Raw genomic sequence first — 14,218 nt, 5'->3', positions numbered from 1 at the left:
AATGTTTCTGAGATCCCTGCTGCAATCTACCCTAATCATGGAGGCAGCAAGACCTCTGAAGAAGGCTGAGGTCTATGGATTTTAGGGGTGATAAAAATCTGAAGCACGACTTCCTTCGGAGGGGAAGTAAAGCCGGCGGTCCCAAGTCGTAGATTTACGGCACGTAAGAGAACCTTGCAAGCATGAAATGAGATGTTTCGCAAGCAAAATTCAGCGGCCATTTCTCACCCAAGTCTCTACTGATTCACTACTAGATGGCTCTGGCAGTCAAATAGGGATTGAGTAGAAAATGCGGAGAGGCCGTGGGCTTGTCACTCACTACTCACAGACGCACACTTCAAAAGACAAAGAAACCTCCCACATGGGAGTAGGCCAAGGCTCGATTTCGGGCTGTTGCGCCATAGAACATAGGATTCACATCTATTACAAGCTATAGAAGTAAATATACAGTGGTACTTGAGCTACCTGCTGCTGCATCTGTATACTGGAGCTGGGGACCTGCATGCACTGGGCCCCTCCTACGCCTGATGAAACCACAGTCACCCCCGTGGGTGTACCTTGCTGCTGGTGCGATACTGCCACCTGCTGTTGCTGCTGCACCACATGTTGAGGTGGACCAGTTGCCCCCGGTGGAGGCTGCGACTGCGTCGGCTGCTGCACTCCTCCAGTACCATCATGTGCTTGCTGCTGAGTCATCTGGACCTGTGACCAAAAATTCTTCATTGCCTTGATAGATATATCCTTAAAAACACACAGATGGACAAAATGACCAATAAACTGTCACAGAGTTAAATGAGATATTATGTATCATCCTGCAGTTTGCTGTAGTGTGCAGCGGTTAATGCGACACATGCAATACAAGGGGAATGTATCATTCGTGCAATGGCCACACTCAGGTTGTATTAGTACGAGGATAGAAAAATTTTCTCAGCGCCATTCTAACTACTACAAATCCAAAATAAACTACAACTAGACTGAATCCTGGTCTTTGTATATAAAAACCAGCATCTTATCACCTCGAACATAATACTGTAAGAGACCCTGAAGAACAAACACTTAATTTTGATTTCATTGGTCAATAGCAGATGAAGTTTCAGGCCAGAACAGAACAAAGTCTCCTGTTTACATTATAACACTATGTACATGCATTCACTTAACACCATCATCACTGTGTTTTTGTTGTATTTTATATTCGTCGTATGTTTAAAGATGTCAACTGACACTACACAGCATTCGAATATCAAACTGCAAGGAAGCAGTTGTGGCCTAATTTAATGTACAAAGGTCAGGATAAAACTGTCCATCCCTGTTAGAAATAAAGGGATAGCTGGTCTCTGGATCAAGGTTTAAACATAGGAAAGTCCTCAGTCCACCAACATCAAGCATCTACAAAATCTTTGTCGCTGCCTTCTTATAACTTAAATAGACAGAGCAAATTCTAGATGATGTTTGGATTTTAATCTATAAGGACTGAGAAAGACCATAAAACATCGGAATGGCCGACGTGAGAGCCAAGACTTGACAGAAGACATCCAAAACAATAAACAGAACTTTAAACAATGTTTCCTGATGGGATGTGGATAGGATTTCCGGACACTCACCTGGACTTGAACTTGCTGCACGTTTTGGTCAAGAACTGCGGCTGTCTGCTGCTGGGGCTGTGTTGCGGGTGACTGCTGTTGTTTACCGTCGCTCATACTTATAGACAGTAACTTCGGCAAAGGCCTCTCTACCGCAGCGAAACCCTGCTTGTTCCTCAGAACAAACAGTGGGGGAGAAAGATCTTGACTCTGTTCTTCCTCGACCTCAAGTTCAGTTTTATCTTCCCGCCTACAGTTTGCTTCTCTCACCAGCACATCCAGAGCCTGCCATTCTACATCTTGCCCCTCGCCGGCACACTCCTGGACGCTGAAGGTGTTTTCTTTATTGGACTCTGGCTCCCTTGGAACAATCTGTCTGTAAGCAATTCAAACGAAAGAAGTAAGCGATGAGTTCACATATCTACAAGAATATTCTAACATTCATGATCAAAGATGGCTCATTTCTGGACCACATTTGAGGTGTGCCCTATATTCTTTCATTACACTGTAAAACAGACAAATTTGAGGCTTGCGCTTTTAAAAAAATATCTCCGGTCCTGATGACATGTCTTATTCTACTCATCTAAGTCATTTTCAAACTTGAAGGTTGACTTTTGTGTAGGATTCTCCAACTGTCTCCTTTTACCAATATTTGCATTTTGTCTGCCATCTTCCACTTTCCTATCTGCCCTTCATCTCTCTTGGTCTGTTCCGAGAACATACACCAATGTAAAATTTTCTATAATAAATTGAACCTGATTCACAAGAAAATGCAAAGGACAAAGAAATTATTGAATGGTCTGCCTGAATACATTGAAGAATTTCAAGTTCTCGTGGCACCAAGCATGAAGATGGCTTCTGGGTAGTAGCGCTGTGTAGTCTGGTAAAAGTTTACCAATATTTCATACATCCTTGCTGCCTCCATCATCAGGGCGACCCATTGGCCTGGTGATGGAGGCAGCGAGGTCCTCTGAAACGTCGGTAAACACTCAACAGACTACCTGGCGATACAACCCAGAATACAAGTCATCTCTGCGTGAATACTTGCTTTCTGTGCATACAATTTTGTTCAGTAATATACTTGGGCTTTACCTGAGAAAAAATATTCCAAAACATCAAAATATGTGCAGAACAGTTTAGTGGACTACATAAATCACAAAGCTACTTACAACGTAATACCCTAAATTGCTCACTTCCTTGTCCTTCTGAGGACCAAATATCTTCCTGAGTGTTTAGTTTTTTTTTTTCCAAAACTTGTAATTTATGTTCTTCCTTGAAAATAAGAAACTGTGTTTCACATCCACACAAAAGAAATGGAAGAATTACTGTTTCATGAAACTTAATCAGCATTTTGGAAAGGAGACGGCATGATGAGAGTCGTTTAACTGCATTAATTTCACCAAATGACTTGTTTGTGTCTTAATATCACTCACAGACACATTTTTAAACATTCTCAAATTATTTATTAATTATGACTTATTAATTTTGGTTTGTGATATTAATTTCTAAACTAACTTCCCTACTGGCCTATAAAAGAACTTCTGTGTTATTCTATAAGGAATTTATAATCTCCTTCAAATATTTAATCATAAACTAGGCTATTTAATTCCAGCCTTTTCAAATTCTATTACAGCTTTCTTGGGTGCATATTCGACACTCTACAGAAAAATTAAAATTCACTAACAATAAAGCATCATTCTCAGACTATGAACTACTTTTATTTAGAAGTCAAATGGGAACCTGTTTTGAAATTAAAAAATGTTAATGTGTCAATGTGAATTTAAAACAGGTATTACTGCATTAAAAAACAGAAATAGAAATGACAAACTGCCTTGAACAGGTTCTTACTGACATGACAACTGAATTTATTTATCTATTCAATAAGTTGCCTATCGATCTGAAACCTACAGGTTCGTCATTACAACAGCTCGCCGCTAGATCGTCTTCAGCTAGTTCACATCCTCGGTATCTTCCTATTCTGATGAAACTCCAACAATAACACCTCAGTTACTCTCCAACTCCATTTTTGTCCCTATCTTTAAAATTTAGCCACAAACTTTGCTTTGCATTCTTGTTTTCTCATGCATCCTACATAACCTCAATGTCTTAAACATGGGTTTTCATATGTGGTACACACAATTCTTGTTAAGTGGTCAATTTATACTAATCATATCAGTCATTCACAATTAGTACTTATTTTAAGTCAGCATTTAATTACAACTTGTTTTGTTATAATTCTGGTAGGATACAGATGTTTAGTTAATAACAATAGCTAACTGGTTATAAAATGTGGACATAGCAAGGAAAAGCTCAAGTTCAAATAGAAGTACTAAAGAAATAATCAGTTTTAGTATAGCCTGAACAATAAAATTCATTTCAGTCAAAAAACAGTATGCCTGCCTACATTTACTTGAAAATTTGTATCTTAGTGGAAAGTTTCCAATTATTTTCCAAGACTAACCTGTAAACAAATCTGCACTCCTATTTCTATTACATTCCTGAATCCTAATGCAGTTCATTATATATAACACTTCCTTCACGACTATAACCTAACCTAAAACAAACTACAATACCTGTGTACATAATTTTACTGACACTGTCATTGACAGTTCGAACACAATCTAAAAACAAAGGCGGTACATGCCCATAAAAGATCTGATGTGCATGATTTAAAGTCTTCAGTGGAATATTGTCCACGAAAATATAATTGTGTGGGAACATCAGACACACTTAATCACTACACACCGTAACAAGCATCTCTGACCTAAGAGAATATGCAACTTTTGGAAAATATATGATGATTTGAAGTTATTTTAAACCACATGATTATAATAATTGCATCATTAATTGGCAGTGGGCGGCGACATGATACGACATGCAACTGCACGAAAGCGTTCCGTGAGAGTGTTTTATTGACAAATGGTGACGTCAGACTACGTCTGGGTAAAATTTCTGCTTCTCACGGCGGTGAGTACAAAGATGCTGTATTCTGGGCTGTAGCCCTGTGTAATCAATCTGGTAGAAGTTTACCAACGTTTAAGAGATGCTTTCTCCCTCCATCATGAGGGCAAATCACGACAACGGTGTTGCATCTTTTCAGCTGATTTGATATTTTTACAACTGCTCGTGTTATATATATATATAGCGGGGAACGGGAAAACGTAGGTTGTTGAAATTAAAAGGTGGAAAGAAAATTTATTGTAGAATATTTCAAAGCAAGCCTGAAGGGTCTGAAGAAAATGAGAAAAATTTAGTTTTCGGACTCAGAATCCAACCTATGGGATCCCATAAAAAGAATGCTGATTTGCCACTTTCGGTCCTGTTAAAAAACAGATATGATTCCGAAGCAATATATAAACGCAGACAAGGAAACCTAACATGACTACAGAAAAGAAAAAGACGCATACAACACTGAGCCAATGAGGTGAAAAAGGTCGAGTGTTACTGTACTTAGTGCCCATTTAATCATCAAGAAACCACCCAATTTAACGCGCGGACGCAGTAGGAGGCTAAATATTTTATCTCTGCGTGCATCGAATCAGCGTTACCAACGTAGGAAACGTCACACGCCCTTCTAAATCAGACCCGTGGCAGGAAAATAAAATTACGTCTTCTAGTTACAGAATATTTCCCTCCCTCTTGAACCCCTCACTCACAGAAAAAACCAATCAACTTAATGTTCCCCTGTCTCTCCTCCCTGAACAATTTTGTATTTGTAGGAGACCAGGGAACTGCAAAGCAGGTTTGAATCAATCCCTCCCTCCTCCAAAGCTCACACCGATTCCAGGGACCCTCCAACCTTCAAGCAATAACCATCCTTATTCCCCCCAGAGATTCATCATATTCTCTAACGTAACCCCTCCAACAGTGTGCGTTGAGTTTGTGGCGTCCATAATTTACAACTATAGTAACACGTCATGACAGACGAGTCCAAGTTAGTTTTTTTTTAAAAAAAATGCGTATTGTACGAATATGTGGAGGAAACCCAGATGACGTAATCACGAAAAAAAGAAACACTCCATAATTTGTACTCTTTATCAAATATTTGATGATGAAATCAAGTATGAGATTGACAAAGCATGCAGCACGCACTGGAGAGATGATAAGTATGAATGATATGACGTTGGTAAGCCTGAGGAGAAGAGGCCATTCCAGGGAAAGCACGACGTCGAGAAGTGGTTTCAGACCCACCTTGCCTAATTTATATATATAAACTATTCCCCTCCACTCATCCCATATGTTTTCATAACCGCGGAGTTTAAATAAATCGATCATTTGCAAAACGACAAGAGTCCACAAATTTAACTTCCCTGAAAACTAACAAAATATATTATTAAACACGCTAGGCTTACGTATTTTAAGATTGGATTGACAAGTCATTAATTTCCTGATACAGTTATAGTTTTATAACATCTTTTGCAACATTGCTCGTACAGGGATCTAAGCAAAAAGCAAATCGCATGACTCATGTGGTTGTGTGTCTTTTGTAACTGCTGGGGAGACCCATTTAAGTGCTGTGTGATTAGGTGGTTTCTACGTTGTTCAGAAACAAAACAACACGAGTCCAAGACTCATGTCGTTTTGCTGGAAAACAGACTATTAAAAAGTTACCCACGCAGAGTAAGGGATTGGACCAATGTGATTCTTGTGGTAAATTATGTATTTGACCCTGTTGATTATCGTGGTAGCAATAGCTCATTTCCTAAAAGAGGTGGACTCACGTGCTTCTACAAATGAATGAATGAATGTTAATGACTTTAGCCTGATTCTGTAGCCTATATAGACGTAGGCCTATGTACCATTCCTGTAGGATCAATATACAATTATTTATTCCTATATTTCGTAATGTGTTTCATGCCTAACACAGGTTTCAGAAATCGATTACTTCCTAACACAGATATTATAAATGTTCAAATCTGTTCCTTTTATCCCAGAAATATATAGGACATTTATGTCAAAACAGTAATTGCTAGTTACGTGTTAATATACTAATTAACAGCGCAGATATTTCTCAGCACATTACGAAATTCTGCTGATGACAGTGGAGATTTTGCATTGTAGTTATGGTTTATCGGTTTAATTAAATCCGTATTGAATACAACACTGGCCAAAATTAAACTCGACCTACAAATTACAGTTAGAGCAGGGGTGTGTAAAATTGTTCTTTTATGCCCTATCCATCGGTCTTAATTATAAAATTATACAATTATAACGTTCTGGATTCTACTTACACGTTCAAGGCTGAGAAAGCCTATCTGTTAAGCCGTCTGGCTGAACCTCAGAGCTGGAGCTCAGCCAAGCAGCCCAACATATAGGCTTTTCTACTTGAAGAATCCAGTTTCCGAAATGCTGTAGTTCTATAATCAAATATAATTTAGAAAATAGACAAAGTCTAAAAGAACAATTTTGCATAGTATAACGCAAGTCAGAAACCTTCATACTTCGACTGAAGAAGGGGTACTCAACGCGCGTTCTTTGGGTTCTTTACATTTCTGCAATATTGTACCAGCTTAATAATAAAAACCAGTCAGTCTACTGCCTAAATTAATTGAACAATTAATAAAAATAAGTCAACATAATTTAATGAAAATTATTGCTCTTTATGAACCTATTTGCGATGGTAAGTCAGTATAATTTATAACACATAATCACGAAGTTCAATAAATGTAGTTATGCATAATCAGGTAACCGATGTGCACATAATAAAGTATAAATGTGGCCCAGGTCCTGTAAGGTTAAGAACCCTAATACAGTGTAAACATAAGCAAATCCGGTTTGAAAGATGAAACATGTGAAGTCAAGGCAACCCTATCGTGAGTTTACGTGCAGAAAACAAAGAATATGTAAAAAAAAATGTGAGCTGTTATTCCGAAGGGAAGGCAAACTGTGGTCATCGGGTCGCATGCGACCCTCGCAATCTTTTTAAGCGGCCCGTCGTATGATTTGGGAATAAGCCAATGAGAGACGGGGAATAAATTTCTGCTCCTAGAAAGAAAGTTGATATAAAAAGGTTCCGTGCATTACCAAGTCGTTAAATCATGTAGAATTTATTAAAACAATATTAAAAATGTTGTGGTATTTATAACCGAACCAAATTAACCGTGAGTTAAAATCAAAACTATTTGCAAGTTAGCAAACGTAGGATTTGAGGTTTTCACAGCGGCGAGTCTGAAAATTGCTGTCTCCTGGGTTACTGCGCCGTGTCTGGTAGATTTCCACCAATGAATTCATCGCCCTGATGACGGAGGCAGCATGATCTCTGAAACGTTGATGGAAATCTACCAGACTACGCGGTGCAATAACCCAGAATACAGCAATATTCAAATCTAAAACTTCTTGACGATGGTGAAGAGTCAATTGAATAAAAAATTTCTTGGATATTATCCATCGTCTAGTAAATATAAAACGTAAAAACGACGTTTCGGAGATGGAACTCTATCTCCCGTCTTCAGGTTCCTACACAGTTCCGGAGATAGGGATTAGCTCTATCTAGTGGGCCCAACTGTGTAGGAACCTGAAGACGGAGATAGAGTCCCATCTCCGAAACGTCGTTTTTACGTTTTATATTTACTAGACGATGAATAATATCCAAGAAAATTTTTATTCAATTGAGCAATATTCAAGTTAACAAATGTCTGTACTACAGTGAACTTGTTTGTGTGTTGAAATACAGTTGTTATCCTTTGTAAATTAAAGAAAGACTTTCGGTTCTGCCAAAGAAATTAATTTTTATCTGCGGCCCTTTTAGGTCAAGAGAAATTTAATACGCCCTCATACTTTGATAAGCCTAAAAGGTCTACTGAAAGTCTATGGTCCAACAGAACCTAGCGGAAAACAAAAACCACTACTTAAGGAACTTCTGGTATATTAATTAATTAATTAGTGTTCTGTCTGACGACAGGTCAGGTCCATATGAACAGGATCCTTCCATCCTTTTCTCGGACTGGGACCTGTTCATATACGTTCTTGGCAGATGATCCAGAAGTGGTTTGCCATTGCCTTCTTCTGTGTGTGAATGGAGTAATTGTTGGGATGCTACGGAGAAACCGGGGAAGCCCCCGGAGGAAAAATCCGTGTTGCCTAGACCACGGCCTTGCCCAACACAAGTTATAAATTCGGGCACCGCCGGGAATCGAACCCGAGACCCCAGGATTACAAGGTCAGCGTTCTAACCGCTAGACCATCGTGGCGAACTTCTGGTATCGAGCAAAAAAGAGAGAAGTTAAACATGTAAACCGAATAGAAGGAGGAAACAGGCCTAATTCCAACATGTCGGAGTAACTTATAACAAAGGTCGAAATTTAATTTTGTTCTAGATACTTTGTAATCCTGACTGGACGGAACAACCAAAAATTTGACCTGATTGCGGAATTTCATATTCACGATTCACAAAGCTTTCGGTTCCATGTCTAATTGCAAGAACGTTTTTCACTATCTGAAGTAAGCTTATATCTTACACATCTACACGACGTTTCGGCAGCTGGTTTAACTAGCGTCCTTCGGTGAGCACATCCGAAATGTCGGTAAACTTCTATCAGACTGCACAGCTCAAATTCTTTACACTCGCCACCGTGAGAACCTAAAATTTCACCTGCAGCTTTAATTTTTACGCAATTTACAATTAGTAAGTCTATAAGGACCTGAAACTTGTGTTCACTCGCGGCAAGAATTGCAATATTTAATAATGAATCGCGCGCCAACGGTTCACGGGTTAGCGGAATAACTTGGGTTGGCACACCTGACGCTGTTTACCGGAAGTGACATATGCTTCAGATCTTATACGTAAATCGTGATAGTAAAATCTGCCCAAAACAGATTCAGAATCAAACAGGAAAACAACGCTGGTTGAGACTTCATATTGAAAAATAAACACGTGCAAAATTACTTTTTTCGCCGATACAGAAGACCTTAGATGAAAAATTATGTTCTTGAATATTCAATGTTTTCTATGTGAGATGTGAGGTTTTCAAGGCAATGAGAAGGCTGTTCTCAATTCTGGCGCTGTGTAGATTCGTAGAAAGATACTGTTTCCTTGAGACATGAAAGTGGAGATGGTAAGTTTATCCGAAACCTCCGACTTTGCGCAAAAATCTAGACGAACACCAACATCAGTGCCTTTTGATCGTATTTCGTTTTATACTCTCATCTCCTTTAGCTTTATGCTTCTATGTTAGTACGAAACCGGTTGGAAACAAGAATTATACTAAAGTTTTTCTGTAACAACAGACTGAAGAAACAAACGCTAGGCAGAGCGACCCTCTAACATCCCATGTGTATTATCAGCTCGAGGCCTGGAGTTAATTACACATCCTATAGGCGAAAGTTGCATCAATATGTCCACTAAACGTCGCGGGTTTGATTCTCGGGACGGAGGCCGGCTCAACTATTATTTCTTTCGGTATTTCCCAATCAAATATTGGCTTGGTTGAGGTTACACTTCCCAAATTATTATTTACCATCACCCTTGTAAATTCTTCAGGCAAACAATAAAGATATTGTAAGGAAGTCTGCCTGCCCCCCCCCCCCCGAATTAATAAATCCTGCAGGGCTTAAGAGATCTGAGTGTCACTACAGAAAATCCGAACGCCACATAGATTGTCACTTTTAATCCAGCACTGCCAATATGGCGGACCTCGGGAATGCGTACGCATCCGTCTCACAGCTGCAGACATGGTCCACCACCATTCGACTGACAACGGACTGAACGCAATCTCTATCTCCCCCCACCCACCCGGCTGCGGCCCCTACGAGGCACGAACGAAAAAAACTGTCCGACCTCCATTGAAACGCATGAAATATAAATTGGTAGTCTGGCAGGAGAAGAAGTGGAGACTAGAGGGGGTAAAGAAACCTTTTTGGGGGGAGGGGGGGGGGTCTTTTTTTAACAACGGCGTAAGCAACACAACCCGGTATAAATTCCACGGGCTACACTGATGTTGATACAACTGGAATGAACTTTCAAGAACACACGTCTTAAAATAATATAAAATGACATAAGAATCGCCAATCGCCATATTTCTTCTGGCAGTTCTAAAGGAGTGTTCATGAACACATGAACCATTCCATCGATAAATAGAGTTCATCCCAAAATTTAATTATAAATAAACATAACTATCTCACCAGATGACTATAACTTTGTGGATATATTAACACAAGGCCGCATTTTCATAGGAAAATACAATGTTGCGCGCGCAACCAGGTCGGACTTGGCTTCGAAGCACGAAACCAGAGATCGAAGGTTCAGTTGTTTCGAATCCCGACATGGAATTCAACAAAACGACGGAACGTTAGCAGATAGTAAAGATTTAAAGGCGATGATAATGATTATGTTCTTTCAGATTTCGGGGCCGTGTAGACTCATTTAAGCCCTGAAAATGAATACAGCATGTTCCATCGAAACACTGACATCTGCACAGCCAAACATCATTAATCAGAACTTTATCGTACTTCTCTGTCTCCGAAGCCGAAGTCTTTAACAGGACCAAAGAAATTGCCGGTTTTAATCACTTAAAAGATAACTGGGTATGACTAGGCAACGGGTTCGACGACCGGGGTTCGATTCCCGGCAGGTTTTCTCGACAACAAACCAAATGGCTCTAAATTTTCACCCAGCCTCCTGATAAATGGGTACCATGAATCTTTCTTGGGGGTTAAATAGAAAGGGGCTTGAAGCTAATCACTTACCTATATCTGGTACTCCAACGTCTGCAAGTCACGGTGCTTTGTTTAGAGCTTTGCCTTATTTATAATAACTTTTAAGTAACAGGCGGGTTTTCGTAAAACGTAGAGCAGGCGTCAAGCCAGTAGAAAGAAAAGCATCTTCTAATTCCCTACTACATACGAGGTGCGATCGGAAAGTTTCAACACTGTGTCAATAGAGGGCGAACCGGATGTAGTACGAGCTTCTGCTGCTAGGGGGTGCGGCCTACATTCATAGTGAATCAGTGTGCCAGCCGGCCGAATTAGCATTTGTTTCTTCGAGCACAACGCCCGAAAATGTGTCGAAGATTCGGCAGGCCATTCACGAAGATCGACGTCGTACCATCAACGACTTGTGCGACATTGTTGGGATAGGCTATGGGACCTGTCAGCTGATTCTAAAGGAAGAACTCCACATGCGACGCATCCTGTCTGAGGACCAGAAACAGAATCGACTTCTCGTTTGTCAGGAGCTCAAAGATCTTGCAAGAACCGACCCCAACTTCCTTTCTAAGCTCCGTGTGACTTCTTCCTCTTCCCAAAAATGGAAATTCAGCTAAAGGGAAGGAGATTTGAGACGATAGAAGATATTCAGGCAGAATCGCAGATGGTGCTTGACAGGCTGACAAAGAAAGATTTCCAGGGATGCTTCCAGGCTTAGCAGCGGCGCTGGGATCGTTGTGTTCACTCCCACGGGAACTACTTCAAGGGTGATGGATGAATTTAATACCTGAGATAAGTACACGGGTTTTTATAGGCGCAGTCTTGAAACTTTCCGATCGCACCTCGTACAACGTCAACATGTCGGAAGTGGGATGTTGTACGACATTACAGCAATTTATTGAAGGGCCCTGATATTGTGTGCGCTCTATAGTTGTCGCTTCTGTGACAATAAATAATTAAATTTTTAGGTAGTAACGTCAGAAGGTTTAAGAATGTCGTTACAAACTTTCATTCAACTCTTTTACGTTAAAAATACGTACTTGGTGTAATGTCTTGTGATTACAATTGATTCTTCAACCGTTGATGTTGATCGTTGAAGAAGTCTTTTAGTCGGGATGGTCTTTGGTTCGGAGCGAAGCTAAGTCCGGCTCAAGGAGAGTTAGAGGTATCCTTCAACTTCTAAAAAAACCAAGTCCAAATGAAGACGAGTTTATTGAATCAATTCTAATGTAGTGCCCAGCGGCAATACAAGAATGTCGTGTCTAAAGCGATCCAACGATACAAAAAAGGATCTTATATTAATCCCAACATAAGTATTTATACCGCTCGTCTTAGGCGTTGGCCAATACGTGCTTGATGACATAAGAATTGCACAAAGGCAATGTATGACTAAGTGTATAAGTTAATTCGTAAAACTCTGTGACGACTCCAAGCACGTGTCAAACAGCCTTTGTTTCCCTCATTAAATCACATCCTTTAGTTATAACCTAAGAATCGAGCCACACAATATTATAATACGATAAAATTTACACTTTTAATTATATTATCTTATATCCCTTATTACAATGGCAACAGTGTAAATGTTAGGTCATGTCTCATAAGGAATCTTTAGACCCTATGATAAATAACATACAAATAATTGTATCCCTGAGTTAAACGATTAATTTTTAATTATTACTATTATCTGCATACGTTGTAGAATTTAACCCTTTAAAGACGTACCGCAAAATTTCTGGTTTCGTGTTTCGTCGTATTTCAATTAATAATAAAGATAGAGCAATTTAACCAGAAGCATTGTGAAGATTCATAAATACATAAATAGTGATCATTATGAAAAAGTTGTCAGTGGAACCACGGTTCCGGAGAATTTGACGTAAATACGTCTATACAGAAAGGAAGTTTATATATTGGCTTTATTCTAAATATTTCCTTTATACCCGCTTTACAATTGAATAAAGTTTGATTAAGACATTGCTTATTCAACTTGAATTAGTTACGCTTAAGATGGGTCTGTGGTAGCTGAATGTAATGTAAGGTAAGGTAATGTAATGTAATGAAATGTAACTATGTAGGTAAACATTGTTGTTTATTTGTTGATAAACAGATGACGTTTCCAAGGTAACATAACAATGAAGTTACACTTTTTCGTAACACTTTTTGCCGAATGACACTGACCCTAAAATATAGACGTATTTACGTCAAAATTTACAAACACAAAATACTATGGACAATTCAGCAAGTCTGTTCCTCGTAATGTGCCCGAAAAATGATACTGATAAGACGAGAAATGTTTATACTGGGCGCAAAATATCTGAGAGCCTGAAATACGTCACAGTAAGGGGGACGAAGGTGGTAAGGGTATATTTGAGGGGGCAGACTATCGCTTCCCATCCCTTCCCTCTACGACTGGGTGGCCACAACGCGTGTATCTGTAACGGTCAACTAAGCTCGGAGATATCTTGCGTAAAACGGCTTGTATTTGATGAGCATTGTAAACAACAACTTGATGGACTTGCCTTCATATCCTGTGCCTGAACAGGGCAGGTGGACTCCGGGCCAAGGCATTGCTAACAGGGTAACATAAATAGTTCAGCGTTGCTTTAACAGCCACCCGTCTGGCCGACCACTACGAAGAAGTATCTCGAACAGGCATTCTACTGACTATTAAGAAAACATCGGTACAGTAACCATTAATAATAATCTCCTTCTTGCTGACTGTCAATTACTTTATTAAACCTCCTTTTATTGGTGTCAGCCATTGTTGACGTGTACCACCGCACAAAATACTATAAGCAAGTGGTCGATGGATCTGAGGGAGCAAATGTTTCCTGCCAGACTAGTACAGAAACCTTCTTCCTTTCAGACCCTTCTACCAGCCGGACCATCATTGGCTCGCCAACAAAATCTTCTTATGCAGTATGTGAATCTAATACAACAGACGTCTCGGTCTGCGCATTTCAATTACAAAATTAGTTGGTGTACTCCGCCAAGAGAAG

At 39.6% G+C, this 14,218-nt stretch overlaps 1 protein-coding gene across 7 annotated transcripts in view; it reads right to left on the bottom strand.

The window, feature by feature from the left end:
- ph-p (polyhomeotic proximal) overlaps nt 1-14,218 on the bottom strand; it is a 189,933-nt gene that overhangs the window by 47,980 nt on the left and 127,735 nt on the right. For 5 of the 7 annotated variants that reach the window (XM_087345879.1, XM_022075382.2, XM_022075385.2 and 2 more), the window contains exons 3-4: nt 1,602-1,956; nt 466-717 (exon numbers count right to left, since the gene is read on the bottom strand). In XM_087345879.1, coding sequence (XP_087202005.1) covers nt 466-717; nt 1,602-1,697 — 348 coding nt within the window. In that variant the 5' untranslated portion in view covers nt 1,698-1,956. Of the gene's footprint in view, nt 1-465; nt 718-1,601; nt 1,957-4,325; nt 4,524-14,218 lie in introns of those variants that run through there. The other 2 variants (XM_022075390.2, XM_022075384.2) reach the window with 2 other exon arrangements.

This window comes from Zootermopsis nevadensis, unplaced genomic scaffold (genome assembly GCF_977971745.1).
Source record: "Zootermopsis nevadensis isolate Lab colony 2312 unplaced genomic scaffold, Znev_1.0 Znev_ptg000009l, whole genome shotgun sequence".
NCBI lineage: Eukaryota > Metazoa > Arthropoda > Insecta > Blattodea > Termopsidae > Zootermopsis > Zootermopsis nevadensis.
This window is presented reverse-complemented; position numbering and strand designations above follow the sequence as displayed.